This window comes from Charadrius vociferus, unplaced genomic scaffold (assembly GCF_000708025.1).
Source record: "Charadrius vociferus isolate BGI_N301 unplaced genomic scaffold, ASM70802v2 scaffold27, whole genome shotgun sequence".
Classification (NCBI taxonomy): Eukaryota; Metazoa; Chordata; class Aves; order Charadriiformes; family Charadriidae; genus Charadrius; species Charadrius vociferus.
In genome coordinates this window covers 192217-208936 of record NW_009649173.1, presented here as the reverse complement: position 1 = coordinate 208936, position 16720 = coordinate 192217, and the positions used below count along the sequence as shown (strand labels likewise).

The 16720-nt window shown below is 49.6% G+C and overlaps 3 protein-coding genes across 3 annotated transcripts in view; 1 reads left to right on the top strand and 2 right to left on the bottom strand.

Annotated features, from left to right (window-relative positions):
* Nucleotides 1-158, bottom strand: part of SMCR8 (Smith-Magenis syndrome chromosome region, candidate 8) — a 5910-nt gene extending 5752 nt beyond the window's left edge. The window contains exon 1 of the mRNA XM_009888551.1: nt 39-158. Coding sequence (XP_009886853.1) covers nt 39-158 — 120 coding nt within the window. The remainder of the gene's footprint in view (nt 1-38) is intronic.
* A 41-nt stretch (nt 159-199) lies between these two features.
* TOP3A (topoisomerase (DNA) III alpha) lies at nt 200-11419 on the top strand. The gene is made up of 19 exons (XM_009888528.1): nt 200-426; nt 1607-1666; nt 2087-2160; nt 2780-2855; nt 3397-3505; nt 3806-3949; nt 4479-4649; nt 4878-4978; nt 5115-5189; nt 5308-5390; nt 5510-5717; nt 5894-6079; nt 6503-6632; nt 7047-7160; nt 7235-7400; nt 7817-7960; nt 8251-8373; nt 8702-9432; nt 10486-11419. The coding sequence occupies exons 1-19, from the start codon at nt 241-243 to the stop codon at nt 10662-10664; spliced, it is 3060 nt and encodes a 1019-aa protein (XP_009886830.1). The 5' UTR covers nt 200-240; the 3' UTR covers nt 10665-11419.
* A 2609-nt stretch (nt 11420-14028) lies between these two features.
* The window catches only part of MIEF2 (mitochondrial elongation factor 2), a 3762-nt gene continuing 1070 nt past the window's right edge, over nt 14029-16720 (bottom strand). The window contains exons 2-4 of the mRNA XM_009888550.1: nt 16600-16716; nt 15933-16110; nt 14029-15065 (exon numbers count right to left, since the gene is read on the bottom strand). Of these exons, the coding sequence (XP_009886852.1) occupies nt 14029-15065; nt 15933-16110; nt 16600-16716 (1332 nt within the window). The remainder of the gene's footprint in view (nt 15066-15932; nt 16111-16599; nt 16717-16720) is intronic.

Sequence of the window (16720 nt, the reverse complement as noted above, 5' to 3'; positions counted from 1 at the left end):
GACCGGGGGCCCTGCCTGGGCCCGGGGTCGGGCAGGACCCGCCGGGTAGCTGTTTCTGGCAGGAGGTGGAGAAGCTTCCTGCAGCTCCGTGGGGGCTGCCGGGCAGAGGGTGCCTGGGGTCGCCGGTTAAAGGCTGAGGAGGGCTGTGGTGGGGACATTTAGCGATCGCTCTGCATCCCCAGCAGGATCCGGCCACAGCAACATGCCTTGACCCCACGGGAGCTGTCACCGTCTCTTGTAATGAACTTTCAAGCCAGGGTTTTTGCTAGCTGCAGGGTCAGGATGCTGCCGCAGCCCTGGCGTCTGTTTTCCCGGGCTGCGGATGATATGGCATTGCAGAGGATCCGGAAGGTCCTGTGCGTGGCTGAGAAGAACGATGCTGCCCGAGGAATTGCAGATCTGCTCTCCAACAGCAGAATGCGACGGGTAGGAATATATCACGTTTCCTTACTGCTTCCTGATAGGTGTTCAGGTCTGGTTTAGCTGGCTGGAGAGGGTCAGCTCACCAGGGCCACCATACAGCGTAGTGCTGGTCTCAGGTGTAGGCTGTGTCTTGTGCGGTAATTCCGGCCCACTGTGCCGACTTGGCACAGGGCAGTTCACATTCGCATGTGCAACACCTTGCACTGTTTTTGTCTCTGGCCACTTCTGACTGTGCAAGAGTAGAAGAACAGCTTTCTTTTGTGGATAAACACCACTTGCCCGAATGTATTTGGAGTCTTGGACCACTTTTCCTTGTGAATTTAAGTCCTGTTGGAATCTAGCTCCCCAGCTCTGCCCCCTCTGCCCAGACTGCCTTGTCTGGGTACTGAGCTCCCTGTGTCGCTCTTAGCTTTGCAGCGTATGCAAAAGGCTTCGGGAACTGAAACTGTCTGTTGGCATGTATTTCCCAGTCAAAAAGCACCATTTCTGCAGCATCAGCAAGTGTCAAGGGTTTACTGAAGTTCACATAATAAAGCAAAGATGGTCTGTGGTTTGGAGAAGAGGAGTTCAAAGATCTCTCTCTCTGCTGCTTTGTTTTGTGATCTTTAATGGTTTGCATAATTACTTGGTATTTCCAAGCTAAGGAACTTGAAGGTCCTTCTAAACCAGAATTACATTTGAAAGGTGTTACTGGGAACTTGGGTGCTGACAGTCCCAATCAAGGAAGATATCATCCTGCTTCTGTAGAAAAAAGCAGCAAATACCCAATCTAGAACCTTCCACAAGTCTCAGTTAGGTGAAGGGTAGTCTTGGGGACCTGGAGCCGGCACACTTATTGTCATTTGGAGCAGGACAGTTGTTTGTCAGGAATATAGTTTGCCAGCTGCATTAAACAAATCTGTTCTTCACTGTTGTCCCTGTCCATGGGGAGATAACCCTGGCATCCCCTTCAGGCATGGTTTAAAATCCTCTTACGTTGGAAAGCATCATTTCAGTGTCTCCGTAAATGATATAAGCAATATCCATTCACCTCACCTTGCCTTTGCGTTTTGGCTACAGTACCTGGTTTTCACTTGCCCCATGCTTCTCTGTGCTCTGCCATAACAGCAGGTATAAAGCAAGGCGGAACGTGTTTGGTTTCTGTTAGGAGCCAGAAACTCAGCAACTTTCTTTTTCCTTCTAGCGAGAAGGGTTTTCCAAGTTCAACAAGATCTATGAGTACGACTACCAGATGTTTGGCCAGGTAGAGTTTTCTTTCATTCTACTGCTGGATTAGAGAAATGCAAAATACTAATTACTAAAAGCCATTTGTCCGAAATTACAAAACACATATCCAGTGACGGGGACATTTTGTCCAAAGATGAGGAAAAGTCAGATGTTCTTTTCTTGGCTCAACCACTGACCTGTTTTATTGCTTTAAGTCTTTCAACTTTCTGGTTTTATATCTGTCACAAAATACCTTGCTATTGAGAATTGGGAGCTTTTTACAAAAATTGAGGATAAGGCCATAGATTTAGCTGTCAGTAGATAGAAGAACTTATGATATGTTAGCAGGAGTGCAATGTCACTGATTGTGTAAATTGAGAGCTGCATCAAGATCTTGGGGCTCTGGGTAGCTTTTAGCAAACGATGGGCACTGAATACCTTGCTCTGTCTCTTGCAGAACGTTACTATGGTGATGACATCCGTGTCAGGACACTTACTGGCTCACGATTTTAAGCTGCCATTTCGCAAATGGTTAGTACTTGGTACCCTTTGGCAGGAAGGAGGGGGGGCTGTCATCTGCTGCTTCCAACCCTGAGCTGAGCAGGGCACTGCGAGTTTGAAGACTAGGGAGCAGGGAGGGACTCTGACGCTGCGTGCTTCAAGGAGCCACACAGAGAAGGGTGATGAGTACCACATTTTATATAGAATAGCTAAAATATTGATTCAAATTACTGTCTTCAGAGTGCTAAAAATCCCTGAAGTCATAATACTAGTTAAGCCAAACCCAAGGAATTAAACTGATTCCAAAACTCAACTGATGTTTTTGTGTTCTTTGTTCAACTAGGAGTTGCTCTGGGAAGGGAGGCGCTTTATCTTCCCTTCCCTTTGTTCTCTGTACTGGAAATAAGAGAAGTTGCTTGTTTAGGGCTGCCTTCCAGATTTGCTGTTTTCTCTGGTTGCTTTTTGGTTCTGTTACTTTTAAGCATAACTCAGCATTTCATACGAACACTAAGTTGTCTAAGATGAGGCCTGTAATAAAATATATTAATTCCAGTACGTGAACAGCACTTCCTCACAAGACAGCACCAGGTAGTGTCTCACAACGTATGTTTTAGTTTGTTATGCACACTGTTTATCCTCTGTTTACCAGGCATAGCTGCAACCCTCTGGCTCTTTTTGATGCTGAAATCGAGAAGTATTGCCCTGAAAATTACATGGATATCAAGGTAAGTTGTTTTTAAGAGATTCCCCGAAACTCTGAGTTCAGAGGTTAGTTCTACAAATACTGTCTCAGACAGAAGGAGGATTGTACCTTTGTCCTTCACATGTTAAGTTCTAGAGTTTAGCAAATTCCTCCTATATTTCCTAGGACTATATATGCTGTTTATTTGTGACATTAAAAGCCTCCTGCTTGTGGACAAGTAGTGCAGTAAAGGAACTAGTTTGCTAAAAGTAGAAATGTTTTTTCCAATAAGGTGGAATTGCTAAATGTGTCTCAATTTTACAAAAAATGGCATTTTCAGAAAACAGATTGTGGTGCAATCCGATCCAAACCATGCTTTTTAACAGAGTTAGATGTAAATAAATGACTCAATTCTTTTGAAAGCTGCCTAATCTCATGAGAGACACAATTACAAAATGTTATTGCAACAACCTATCTCTATGGATACATGTTGCATTTCATGTTCAGTTAGTGAGTCATTCTAAAATTAAATGACAAAGCAAGTGGCCTGGTATGTCTCACCCTGGTTTGTTTTCTCATTTCAGAGAACCCTTGAACGAGAAGTCCAGCAGTGCCAAGCTCTGGTGATCTGGACTGACTGTGATCGAGAAGGAGAGAATATTGGCTTTGAGATAATTCACGTTTGCAAAGCTGGTGCGTAGAGCATCTTCTTCATCAATCTGAGTTCCATTAAAGTGCTGATTTAACAGGTAACACTGCTCGAAGATCTCGTAACAGAGGCATATTCTCAATCTTACTGTGTCCAGGTTAAATATGTTGACTGTATTTCTGATAAATACATGTCACTGACAGACCATAAATATATACAGCTACTGGAAAGGTATAGAATAGGTTGACAGCATGCTCTTTCGAAGATAGCTATTTATTAGTTGCTCCTTTCCATTGGTGTTTAAGTCACTCTGATGATTTCCCCCTCCTCCCCGTGTCTCACAGTAAAGCCAAACCTCCAGGTTTTCCGAGCCCGTTTTTCAGAGATTACTCTTCATGCTGTCAGAACTGCCTGCGAGAACCTCACCCAACCAGATCAAAAAACGAGTGATGCCGTTGATGTCAGGCAGGAGCTGGACCTCAGGATTGGTATGTGAACAGGCTGCCAGGCCTGAGCTGCTGCATACACCTCTACTAAAGGGAAGTGAGCAAGAGCGTGGTAGGTAGGAAAGGGACAGCTTTGCTATCAGTGTATGGTTTATTGTCTAGAAATACTTGAACTCCCTCAGACTGCTGTACCAACAGGATAGCTGCCCATCACTCTCTTCCTCGCTTCTCGTCTAACCACAGTGAATGCACATTGTTAATGCCCAGCAAGGGGTGTTTATAAATCATTTGTTACTATGTCCTCAACACGAGACAGAAATGCCCTCTGTAGTGTCGTAAATCTGATTTTTAGATCAGCTACAACTAAATCACATCTCATGTTTTACTAGAAGCATGCTATTTGAAGCAAACATCAGGCTTATCGCCCAAGCAGCACTGACAGGTTTCTGCAACTGAGTATTAAACTTAGAGTGAAATTAGTACTCGGAGAACTCAAAGAACCATCTGAAGCGTTGTGATTATCCTTCAGTGTTGTTGTATTCAGTTCCAGTAATCCATTTTGTTTTCTCAGGTGCTGCCTTCACCAGATTCCAGACACTGAGGCTCCGGAAGATCTTCCCTGATATTTTATCGGATCAGCTGATCAGCTATGGTAGCTGCCAGTTCCCAACACTGGGGTTTGTAGTTGAACGCTTTAAAGCCATCCAGGCCTTTGTTCCTGAAGCCTTCTATAAAATAAAAGGTACGCTTGGGGATAGCGAGTCCTGGGCTCCATCTTAAAGGGCTTGACGCGTATAGAAGGGAAAAAACATCAGGGCAACAAACAAATAATGCTGCAGAGGTGGTTTCCTCTTCCTTTGCTATGACCACTAAGCAGAACTGAAAGGTTTCCCAATACAATGGTCCTACTGCCTCTGCTCTATTTCCATTTTATTACTACTACATCACTCAGATTTGTTGTTCAACACAGTGACACATGATCATGAAGATGGCAGTGTGGTCTTCAACTGGAAGAGGAACCGGCTCTTTAATCACACGGCGTGCCTGGTCCTTTACCAGATGTGTATGGAGGTAGGAAAGCTTGTAAATAGTTGTATAATCCAGTATCAGCCAAACATTTCCTGCATCCTTCTGGCTTAAGACATTTAAAGAACAGTTTGTGTAAACTCTTAAAGGAGAGTTTGTGATTTGCTTACTCTGTGTTTAGGATCCAATGGCAACTGTTGTTGAGGTTGGGAGCAAGCCAAAAAGCAAGTGGAGGCCCCTGCCCCTGGACACTGTGGTACGTTTGAACTATGCTGAAAGGACTTATCTGAAAGAAACTTTGAACAGGTATTTTACTCACCACTTCCAATTATGCACAAATAGATTTTTTTTTTTTCTGGCTCCTCCCAATGCAGGAACTTGAGAAGTTGGCTTCCCGCAAACTGAAAATAAACGCAAAGGAAACCATGAGAATAGCAGAAAAACTCTATACTCAAGGGTAAGAAAGCGAGACTTGGCTTGGTAAACATAATTCTTTCAAAAGTAAACGGCCTTTAGTCCAAAATGGGAAGCATCTTGGAGCACCTCTTAAAGTGCTCTTCTCTCTTTCTTCTTAAGGTTCATTAGCTACCCCCGAACAGAGACCAATATTTTCCCCAAGGAACTGAACCTCTCTGCCTTAGTACAACAGCAAACACAGGACCCAAACTGGGGAGCGTTTGCACAGAGGATTTTGGATCAGGGTGGGCCAACCCCTCGGAGCGGAACCAAATCAGATCAGGCTCACCCTCCCATTCACCCCACAAAATACACTGCTAACCTGCAGGTGAGTTTAACAAAGGTAGAGATAACTGGATGGTTTGTATTGGTTGATAAATAAATCTAGAAGTCTTAATAATATGGTCATTAGCACAGTATCGTCACCTGAGATCTTGCTAATATTTCTTGGCATCTCATTAACGCTGGAGGAGACTCTGACCCTCTTCTTCTGTTTCATACTAGGGCAATGAGCAGAGACTATATGAGTTCATCGTGCGCCATTTTTTGGCTTGCTGCTCTCAAGATGCCAAGGGACAGGAAACAACTGTGGAGATCGACATCGCTAATGAACGATTCATTGCTCAAGGACTAATGATCCTGGCCCGAAATTATCTGGAAGTCTATCCTTACGAGAAGTGGAGCGATAAGGTAATACCCTTGAATAACATAGATGTGAGAGGCTAAAATACCTGGAGTTTAAAATTGCGCTTCACTGTCAACTTCAGATAGAATGTCTTTTGATGATTTCTGGCCCACTGGCTGTTTCGCTCAGAGCCATCTCTGCTGAAAACCTGTAGAGCTTTATTGTGCCAGCTTTGGATAGTCTTCCCCTTCTGACACCACAGCAGAGACCATACAGGGCTGTGGGGTTGATTTTACTCGCCGAGAGGAGCTGCAATTGCTGTTCAGTGGTCTCTCCAGCAGCTCGTTGCTGGCTAATCCTAAGGACCCTGAGACTGGACATCCTCCAGAACAGGGTGCTGGCTCTATTACTGCAGTGGCCTGCTGTTAGTGTGACATTTTGTCTTCTGGACCAGCAGGCAGTTTCAAAGAGATTCTCCTTCCCTTCAGGTTATCCCACTGTATCAGAAAGGGTCTCGCTTTCAGCCCACTACAGTGGAGATGGTGGATGGGGAAACCAGCCCTCCATTGCTCCTCACAGAAGCGGATCTGATTGCTCTCATGGAGAAACATGGCATTGGTCAGTATTGGTAGTGTGGCCCTTCACTCTTGGGAGAGCTTTGTTCATAAGCTGCTTCTCAACTTGTCTAAAACCAGTTCTGCCCCACCCTAAGAGCAGGGAATTCTCTAAATGTCACTTAGATAAGAAATGACTTAAATATACAGAACAAAGAGATAGTGGAGACCTGCAGGCAAAGTCCAAAGATCCTAAGGAGTCTGCTGAAAGCCTCCAGTACCTAGGGAGATGTGCAATTTAGGGTCCAGGGTGTGCTTGCCAGCACATTGTTGGCCTCAGTGCCAGTGGGACGTGTGGGCAGTGCTGCTCATGACCATAAGTTGTCTCCCTGTCCCTTTAGCTCCTTGCAGTCTGCAACATGCACAGGGGAAGTTACTTCTTGGCACCTAACTTGACTAACAATCTCTTTGCTTTCAGGGACTGATGCCACCCATGCCGAGCATATTGAGACGATTAAAACACGGATGTACGTGGGCCTTACAGCAGATCAGCGGTTCCTCCCAGGTCACCTAGGCATGGGGCTGGTTGAAGGTAAGGGCAGTTAGGAAGATGGCAAGTTCCCTACTTGCTCCTTCCTTTGTCTTACTGTGCAATGTGTTCCTCAGGCTATGATTCCATGGGCTACGAGATGTCCAAGCCTGACCTTCGAGCTGAACTGGAAGCCGATCTGAAACTGATCTGTGAAGGGAAGAAAGACAAATCTGCAGTGTTGCAGCAGCAGGTCCAAAAGTACAAGCAAGTCTTCATTGAAGCTGTGGCCAGAGCCAACAAGTGAGTCCTGTCTTTGCCCTCTTCTGGGAGGTGCTGGCTTCTCATCTAGGGCTCAGCCTGGGGTGGGATTCTGTCACACTCTGTCCCTGGAGCTCTGCCCAGTGCGTCTAGGCATTTGCATGGGAAGGGATGACTCGCCGCCTGGCACACTGTCATGAGTTGGTGCCAACTAACTGCTCATCTTGGTTTAAACCATAAAGATTAAATTTAGAGCCGGCTGAAGGAGAAGGCAACGTGCACTAACCTCTTTCATGTACCCACACCTAGCCTGTTCCGGAGGCATGCTGCTGAATCAATGTCTTCTCATGGAGAAGCTCCGAGAGGCTGTGTGGAGAGCAGCAGTCACTAATTCACTGCAGCGCCTGATTGCTCTTTGCAGAAGAGACACACAGGATGCTCTCCTTGTTTCTGTATAGGTTGGACCAGGCCCTGGCTCAGTATTTTGGAGAAGCCACAGAAATTGTGGAGCAAGAGGAGGTCTACCCGGCAATGCCCGTTTCTGTTCGGAAGTGTCCACAGTGCAACAACGACATGGTCCTGAAGACCAAGAAGAACGGCGGGTTGGTGATCTTCCCTGTTGTAGAAAGTAGCCTTCTGTGTTGGTTTATGTTGTCCTAGGCTTTGTTCGTTTACCTCCTTTCTGCAGCAAGCATGAAAACTTGGGCTGCAGCTAGCTAACTCCACCAGCTACGTAAACTGTGTGGACTCAGTTGAAGCTGTCTCTCAAGTATTTATTTGCCCTTAAAAATTGTTGTTTTGACAATTTCTGATGGCTGAGAAGATGGGAGAACCAATCACTGACTGTCTTGACTTCGCATCTTCCTCATCCGGTGCCTTTGTCCCCTGACAGGTTCTATCTCAGCTGCACGGGCTATCCAGCTTGTAAAACTGCAGTCTGGTTTCCTGATTTCGTGCTGGATGTGGCCAGGGACGAGAGCGTCTGTGCTGTGTGTAAACCACATCCAGTTCACAGGTAGGTCATACCAGTTACCTCCTGGGGAAATGCAGCCCCTCAGACACTACTTGGTAGCCATCAGGGCCGGAGAATTCCATGGGCTAGGCTGGCCAACTATTTTCTGTTCCAGTCTTGGAAAGCTGCAGCAACAGTCGCATGGCTTGGGCATGGAAAGAAGAGGGGTTGGGGAAACTGATGCAAGTATAGCAGAATTTAAAAAAAAAAACAACCCCCCAGAAAACCACAACAACCCAACAACATAAAAATTCAAGTCCAAATCGAGGTCTGTTGATGAGAAGTTATATGAACTGGGAGACTTCTATTCTTATTCTTCCTTTCCTTTTAGACTGAAGTTTAAGTTCAAGAGGGGCAGTGTTCCACCCGTGATGCCCCTGGAGTTTGTTGGTTGCATCGGAGGCTGTGATGAGATGCTAAAAGAGCTCTTGGACCTGAAGTATTTGCACAGGTCGTCCCAGCCCGCATCATCAGCCAGCCAGCAGGCTAATCACTTGCAGGTCAACAACTCCTTCAACAGACCTAGTGGTGAAAGCAGGCACGTGAGGGGGACCACAAACCTGGCACCAGGACATCTACTGTCCTTGAGCTCAACGAGAACACCCAGGCCTGTTGCTTTTGCTGCTCCAGATGATGGGAACAACGCAGTGATGTGCAACTGTGGGAATGAAGCTCTGCTGTTAACTGTGCGCAAAGAAGGGCCAAATCAAGGCAGGCAGTTTTACAAATGCAGCGCCAGTACCTGCAACTTTTTTCTCTGGGCCGATCAGCAGTTAGAGGACAGAAGCAATACCGCTCCACGGGGCTCTGCGCTGCCCCAGCCCTTTGCAGGAAGGGGCCCAGCAGGATTTCAGCGCCCAGGAGGAAGGAGAGGCCCAGAGCTCTTTGAAAGCAACAGTTCTGATGCAGGAGGTGGCACGGTCTGCAACTGCGACCAGCCAGCCGTCATGCGCACTGTCCAAAAGGACGGGCCCAACAAAGGGCGGCAGTTCCACACCTGCTCTAAACCCCGAGAGCAGCAGTGCGGCTTCTTCCAGTGGGCAGATGAAAACGTGGCACCAGGTAAGGCTGGGCTTGGAGTGAGACACAAGGGTTGGAGGTTGTTCTTGAAGCTAAACTGAACACGCTTCTCACACATGCGTAATGCTACCACAGCATGACAGCTCTTGTAGCAACTCACACATTTAACAGACTTCAGGTTTGTCTTCAGAACATCTGTCAGCAGCATTATAGCACTTCAAATGTTGCTTGTAACAAATGAATCTGGCTTACCTTTCCGAGTGCCAGCAGCATATGTCCTCATAGCACACATTTGCTGAGCTCTGGGCACGATGCTTTGCTTCTGCGTGCAGTAAGCTCGAGCATCTGTCTGTCTGTAACTTGTTGGATAAAGCCCAGCACTCCTTCCAACAGTCTGTTTGGGAATTTGTCCTCCCAAATTATGGTGCTGAGCTTTGTGAGGGCTGTTACTGACTTGGTACAGAATTGAAGCAGTGGCACCGCTTGTGGAGATCTTAAACCCCAATATGTCATGCCAGGGAAACTGTGCTACCTCTGCCCTAGTTTAGGAATGCAGTAAAAGGCCAAGTCTTTCTGAAGCTTTGATCAGAGCTGAGAAACTGAGCGTGGCTGCTGTGGAAGGATGCTGAAAACAAGTACACATAAAAAAAAAATCATGAAATAAGGACGTGAAAGAAAGAGCACTGACACAAGAGAGACAGTAAGCAAAGTACAGAGGTGGAGATGTGGTCTGAGAGAGATCTTCAGCACTGGCCGCCTCCTCCTTAGACATTCAGGCCTAAAGGGGTAGAATCAAGTTTTCAAAACTACTTAAAAACCAAGTTCTCCTCTGGCATGTTTTGTTGTTTCTGCTTCAGCTGCAGACCAGAGCATGCAACCAGGTAGATCAGTCTCCCCTGTTTCATTTCCACATTTCTCTAATGCTGCAAGACAAATGGGTAACATTTAACTGTTTAGACAGATCTGAAGCAAGTGTATTTTCAGGAATAATCTGAGTGGCTGGGATAGTAAAATCCTTGATCTGCTATTTTGAACTTCTATTTCTCACCTACTTGTATTTCCAAAGGTACTTAAATGCATTTTGTTTCTCTCTAGGGCCTTCTGGAGATGTCTCTTTGAACCACTTCGGCAGCAGTGGATACTCAAGAGAGGTGGGAAGTAAAGCCAAGCGACCAAGCGGTCCCTCCTCAGAAGCCACTGCCAAGAAACCACGGACCTGTAGCATTTGCCACCAGCCTGGCCACACCAGGAAAACCTGCCCTCAAAACCACTGAGCCTGGATGGACTTCTCGAGAGCCTGAAAGGTCCAGGGTTGCGACCTGCTACAGGAGCAACTAGTGCTGAAAGGAACTGGAGTCTAGAAATGAGGCTGTTGAGTGCTTTCTGGAAGGGTTGGTTGCAGGCTGCTCCTGCCAAGGGATACCATCCTCCCCCATGCGTTGCATGCCTGGGCAGCAAGGCTTCAAAAGCAGCTTTGAAAGGTGGCTCCGCTACTGCTGTCAGCCATTGTTTTCAGCTGCTCTTCTGCTGAGCCGACTGGGATCGTCTAAACATTTCAAGGAAGCATTTGGAAAGTGAATCTGCAGAGAAAACAGCGCTGGAGCTCCCACTGCGGTGGTAGTTGTACGTAGCCTTTCTACACAAGGAAGAGCACTAGGACAGACAGCAGGGCTGCTTAGCGCTTCTCAGTCCCTGGCTTTCCACAGTGTGGAATTTTAAGTTCCCTTCTAAGTTGACATTACCTGAGCAACATTCCCCTTTCTTTTTTTGTAACGGTGCCATACCCCTTACCAGGGTTGGTCCTGCCAGTGAAGGTGGGCCAGGTGTGGAGAAGCTGGGTCTGATGCTTGCCCTAAAAGGGAAGCTCAGCTGCAGTGCTCAGGAAACGCCTTCATTTTAGAGAGTTCCTGAATTTGAAACAGAGTTGTTCTTCAAACCTTGAGACATGCCTCTGTGATGCTGCTAGCTAATGGAAGTTATTTTTGTCAAACTAGTAAGTTTCTTATTAAAAGATTATTTAATTTTTAAATTTGATACAGTGACATCTTAACTCGGCCTTTTTATTTCTTCTTACTTAAAATAGTTATGCTATTACTGTAAAAGCATCTACCCAAATCTTCCTTTTTCCACTCACTCGTTGGAACAATACAGAAGCTTTCTGGGCAGAAGCTCCCTGCAGTTATTTAGAAGTGAGCTGCTGCAGAGGGGTAAGGAAAGTGGGTTTATCTCTAGCTGCATCTGCTGTGGTGTTGCTGCCCAGGGACAGACGGACAGAGAGACAGACAGCTGGCTGAACTGAAGGGAGGTTCTGTTTTCCTGCGCTTAGCCTGGCTTCCCAGGGAGTTCAGTCTAAACTATCTCCTCCTTCTCTGTTGGCGCTTCCTCTACATCAAAGCAAGTAGATCCACAAGACTCCTGTGTCCTCTTCTGCCAGCAGACAGCATTCGGTTTTTACCCCCAGGGCCCCCGATGCTGCTCAGGACCCTGCTCCTTTGGGGGACAGAGCAGTTCCCTGGGGTCGGTACTGAGGTGACAGGCGGCACATAGAGCAGCCAGGGTGGGCAGGAGGCTGAAGCGCTTTCTGCAGGCTAGCTCGAAGCAGGGGAGATCGCAGCAGCACAGGTTCGCTTTAAGGTCTGCACAAGAGAGAAGAGAGCCTTTAACTGCAGCAGTCCGTCGCTATCGGGCCTAAATCTATGGGGTAAGGTCAGAACTCAGGTTGCATTTCCCTGTACCCCTCACTCCCACGATTAACAGCTGTGGCCTAAAAATACCGACCTGCTGGCTAAAATAACAGGATTACGACGCTTTGTAATGCAATCACTGAGCTGGCGAAAGCACGGCAGAAGCCCGGGCAGCAGCTTCTGAATGGCAACAGCAGCAGAAAGCATTTGTGTAGCACGGAGGCAGCAGGTTAAGCATCGCTGATGGCATCAGCCGTTACCAGCTTTACTGGTCTAACCCTGGCCAGCGTTCAGGCGCTGGAGCGGTTAGAGCCACAGTAAACGGCACAAGCTCAGTATCTGGACAGCTCATGTACCCGCAGCCAGGCACTCTGCGGGCGTAGGGGTTTGGAAGACGAGGAGAAAGGCGTTGCAGGACAGGGTCTGACCACCGCCAAGCTCTCTGTGCAGGCAGGGAGGCCCTGGGCAGTTCCCAGGCATGCCACCGCAGCTGGAGCATCGCTTCAGCCCTTATCACCGAAAATGAGACAAAACGGAGCTGACACACCAGAACCAGGATACACAGGGAAGGTTTATTCTCATCGCTGACACCTGGGAAGTGGGTTGGAGGAACAAACTAAGTAATCTTCAGACTGGGAGGAAAAGCACAGGGTTTTTCTTCCTCCCATAAACAAGATGATAGCTGTAAAGGAAAGCAAACCACAACAGCTGCTCACGCTGGATTTCTCCATCTCCACCAGTGTGCAATACCAGCTCTTCCCATTAAATATAAGAATATATTCCTTCGCCCTGGGACTATAGCCAGAACCAGAGCCTGCTAGCAGCCACTCAAAGGAAAAAAAAACAAAACAAGATATCCAAACAAAACATTTCTTAATAAAAAGCATAAACCACTTCAGATCTTGGAAGCGCTCTGCTCGGAGCATCATTCCTGTCTTTCTTTCCTGCCCTGTACCATGGGGCTTCGGGGGAACAGGACCTCAAGACAGCAGCAACATGTGTGAAAAGGTCACTGGACAGACTGGAAGGGGATGCTGTGGTTCACTGCAGAGCACTGGGGACTCGCAGACGGACACTGGCAGCGACCCACTCGCTGGGCAGGGGACACACAGCCCTGCTGCAGCCTCCACCAAGGGACCCATACCAGGAGCCTCCCGGGAGTCAGCAACTCTCTTCCTGCCACTGCCTTTTTCAGGACATCTTCCAGCAAAACACTGTGTGGGACAAGGGCCATGAAGCCCCACTGCCACGCTGGAAGCACATCCCTTCCTCGAGGCAGAACCAATACTGGCTGAACGAACAGGCAGGGCTGAGCTTGTCCATCCTGGAAGCTGAAAGGGTTTCCAAAGAATAGACCCAAAGCCCTGTTTGCTACGGCTGTACCGTCAAGTGCCCAGACAACCACCCAGGTCATCGCTCGGGCAACATCCTACAGATGGATGAGGCTCCCGCCCTGTCCCAAAAGCTGGCTGAGAACATGACCCAGTAAGACCAAGTGTCCAGGGGGGACACTGCACCCCATGGGGTCTGCGGGACACAGCAGCAGCAAAGATCCACTCCCCTCCAGCTCCAGCTGGTCTCAGAGCATGAGGGGAGCCCAAGAGCTGCGACAGCAGGCTGGGACAGGCAGCGGACACTGGGAACCAGAGACCAAACATGCTTCACAACGCCCAGTGGATGGGACTCACTTGTAGGTACTCGAGGCGTGGGCTGCACTTGCCCCGGGTTCGGCAGAGCCTCCCAGCCAAAGGCTCCCTACGCCAACACCCACCTCTGCTCAGGCACGTTTTATTCAGACAGGAAATATTTTTTTTTCTCATAAAGTGCTTCATAAAGAACTTTGCCTCTTACTGACTAGTCAACTAGAAGCATCGCAACCCTCACACAAGGGAGCAGCAGATGGGTGAGGAACACCCTATGTTCAGGAGCTCCCGATGCACTGTTCATTTCTCCTTCAGCAGGGCTCAGATATGGCCCGGTAGAGCATGAAGCCCATCTCATCGATTTCCTCTTCCAACAGCTCACAGAAAAGGTTGATTTTGTGGTTGAAATAGGAAGGCAGGACCCCTTTCTCCAGGTAGCCTATCAGCTCCTCAAGCACTTGCTGGAACCTGTCAGCAAGGCTTTCTTCTGCCCAGTCCAAACTGGTGGCACTGAGGTGAAGGACAACATGGGTCAAGGGGCTGCCACTCAGTTTGTGCAGGACAGGATGGCTCTTGCAGACGCCATTCAGGATGCGGAGGCAGTGCTGCCGAGCTCCGGAGTCACCGGCATCCAGCTCCTTCACCCTTGAGACCTCTGCCCTGTAAAAGCTCTCAAGCCAGAGGTTTTCCACCAGTCCTTCAGGAGGAGCAGCCAGAAGAACCTTGTCCTCCATTTCCACCACCGGGAAGAGGGTGATGCTCAGCTCAACCTGATCATGTTTGACTTCCAGCTTCAGCTCCTGGGAGGCCACAACCGGGTGGATGATGCTCCCCAGCAGGCTGCCTATGGCAGGCCAGTTGATGGAGGCCACCAGCATCTTGTGGAGGGTCTCGTTGAGCGCATTGGAGGAGAGGTACCGGCCCACAATGAACCTGTCCCAGGGGCTACACCCACGAGGGAAATACTCCAGATCAGTCCTCTTGATCATCCAGTACTGGGGGTTCCTCACCACGGTGTCCTCTCCTGGGATGAGGCTCCAGAGCGTGGCATCGAGGACCACCGGCAGCATGAGGTGGATGTGGTCAGCTGTGAGAGCCTCAAGACCATCGAGCAGGGGACCGCTGAGGAAGAGGCTGCCAAAGGGCAGCTCTGGGCACTTACTCCGTAGGAAGTTCTGCAGTTGGGCGCAGATGCTCCTGGCCAGCTGCGGGGTGAGGGACACTTGCACCTCGGGCCCGGCCAGCCGGCTGCTGTAGTGGGAGAGGAGCTTCTCCTGCAGCGTGAGGCAGCGCGGAGGGCTGGATTCAACCCGAGGGGTCTCCAGAGGGACAAAGCAGGCCCTGGGCTCTGTGAGAACAGGATGGGGCAGAAGGAAAGGAGAAGTCACAGCTCCGAGCAGATCATCTGCAACCTACAGCAGCAGCTTCTCCTGTTGCAGCCGAGGGGGAGGCACGAGCTGGGTGCCCAGCTCTCAGCCCACCTCTCTGGACGCAAGGCTGAGCTTGCCAAGAGGGCCACCACCGAGTCTTCTGATATTAACAGCGCTTCTCAGCTAAGGCAGAGCCCAAACTAACCTCAAAACCCAACAGCGCCCAGCCTCACCCCCTGGCTAGGGATGGGTAAACCAGGCTAAGCACCAGCAGCCGGGCAAAGGACTCGCTGCCGGGGTCCCTATGGGTCTCAGCCCCACTGAGACGGCTCAGGCAGATCCAGCCTGCCCTGACACCTCCCTGATCGCTCAAGCCCTACAAACGAACCCCGCTCTGGGTCTGGTATTTCAGGACCTGCCCTGCACAGAGCTGGGCTGCTTTCCCACTTGGAAAAACACCGTATTTGTAGGCAGCCGGACAAGGCAGCCTTTGTCTGCGGCAGCTCCCGAGCGCACCTTCCTCTAGGCAGAGCTGACCCAGAAAACAAGCACAGCCGCCACCGCTCCAGAGGAAACAAAGCCCCGACAGCCTCCACCACGCCGCGGCGGCCAAGGTGCTCAGGACGTTATCGGAGGTGCCGTTACCGCAGGCATTGCCTAAAAAGGGGCCACGGCTTAAGAGCCTCCCAGGAGGGAGGGCACGACTGGATCGGCTTCCCGGACACTGAGCTAAAAATAACATGGAGCTCCCAGACTGCGGGGAGCAGCGGCACAGCCGGCCCGGAGCACACCAAGGTGATCTTCCCAGCCACGGCGGGAACTGGCACGAACGCCACGAGCCTCACCTGGCAGCGGCGGCCGAACCGGAGAGAGCAGAGGCTCGCTGAGATCTTCCCTTCTCTGCTTCTTCGGTGGTTTTGGTGTCACCTTGATCAAGGCCAAGTCTTGCCAGCTCTCCTCCAGGGTCTTCTGCTCGGCTTTGGGATCGCCTTCGTCGCGAGGGCTGGTAGCTCGGTCTATCAGCTGGAGGGAAGGAAAAGCCACGTGAACAAGTTATCATCTCTGTACTGTTTCCTTCTGGTCACGCTCTGAACTAAGGGGGACAGCAGCTCCTCTGGTACAGACACAGGGAGACATAGCCCCATGCGGGGCTTCTACTAGCAAAAATGGACAGTTTAGTGGGGCACAAAAGTGCACGTTTTCTGTCTGTGGATTTTAAGTGGAAAACAGTCAGGTGTCCAAATGTGAATAAAGTCCAAGGTGCCTTTCTGGCTGGGATACTGTATCCCGAACGCGTGCCATTCGGGGAAAAAAGGGTGTGGGGGCTGTATGTGCCCCACAGGGTGGGATTGCGCAGCCCCATGCCGGCACCGTTTCTGCTGGACTTGAGGGACCAGCTCTGCAGCTCAGGAGCAGCCAACGAGGTCTGCGATTCATCTACCCCCACAAAACAGCTCTCCTCCATGGGATGACCGGCCACCCTCGTCCTCCGAGCTCCGATGGACGCCTTACCCGCTTGACGGCCAGCGTGGCGATGGCGAGCACGGCCGCGCCGGTGACTCCCAGCACCAGCCTGGCGTTGGCCAACAGCAGGTCGAGGACGCTGCCCAGCCCGCTGTCATCCCGCCGCTTG

What these genes read in the sequence shown, in the direction of transcription:
- TOP3A (XM_009888528.1), top strand. Translation starts at nt 241, where the DNA reads ATGAACTTTCAAGCCAGGGTTTTTGCTAGCTGCAGGGTCAGGATGCTG. An exon ending in CATGGAGAAACATGGCATTG is followed by an intron (nt 6,633 to 7,046) that starts GTCAGTATTGGT and finishes CTTTGCTTTCAG; the next exon opens with GGACTGATGCCACCCATGCC. An exon ending in AGGCATGGGGCTGGTTGAAG is followed by an intron (nt 7,161 to 7,234) that starts GTAAGGGCAGTT and finishes TGTGTTCCTCAG; the next exon opens with GCTATGATTCCATGGGCTAC.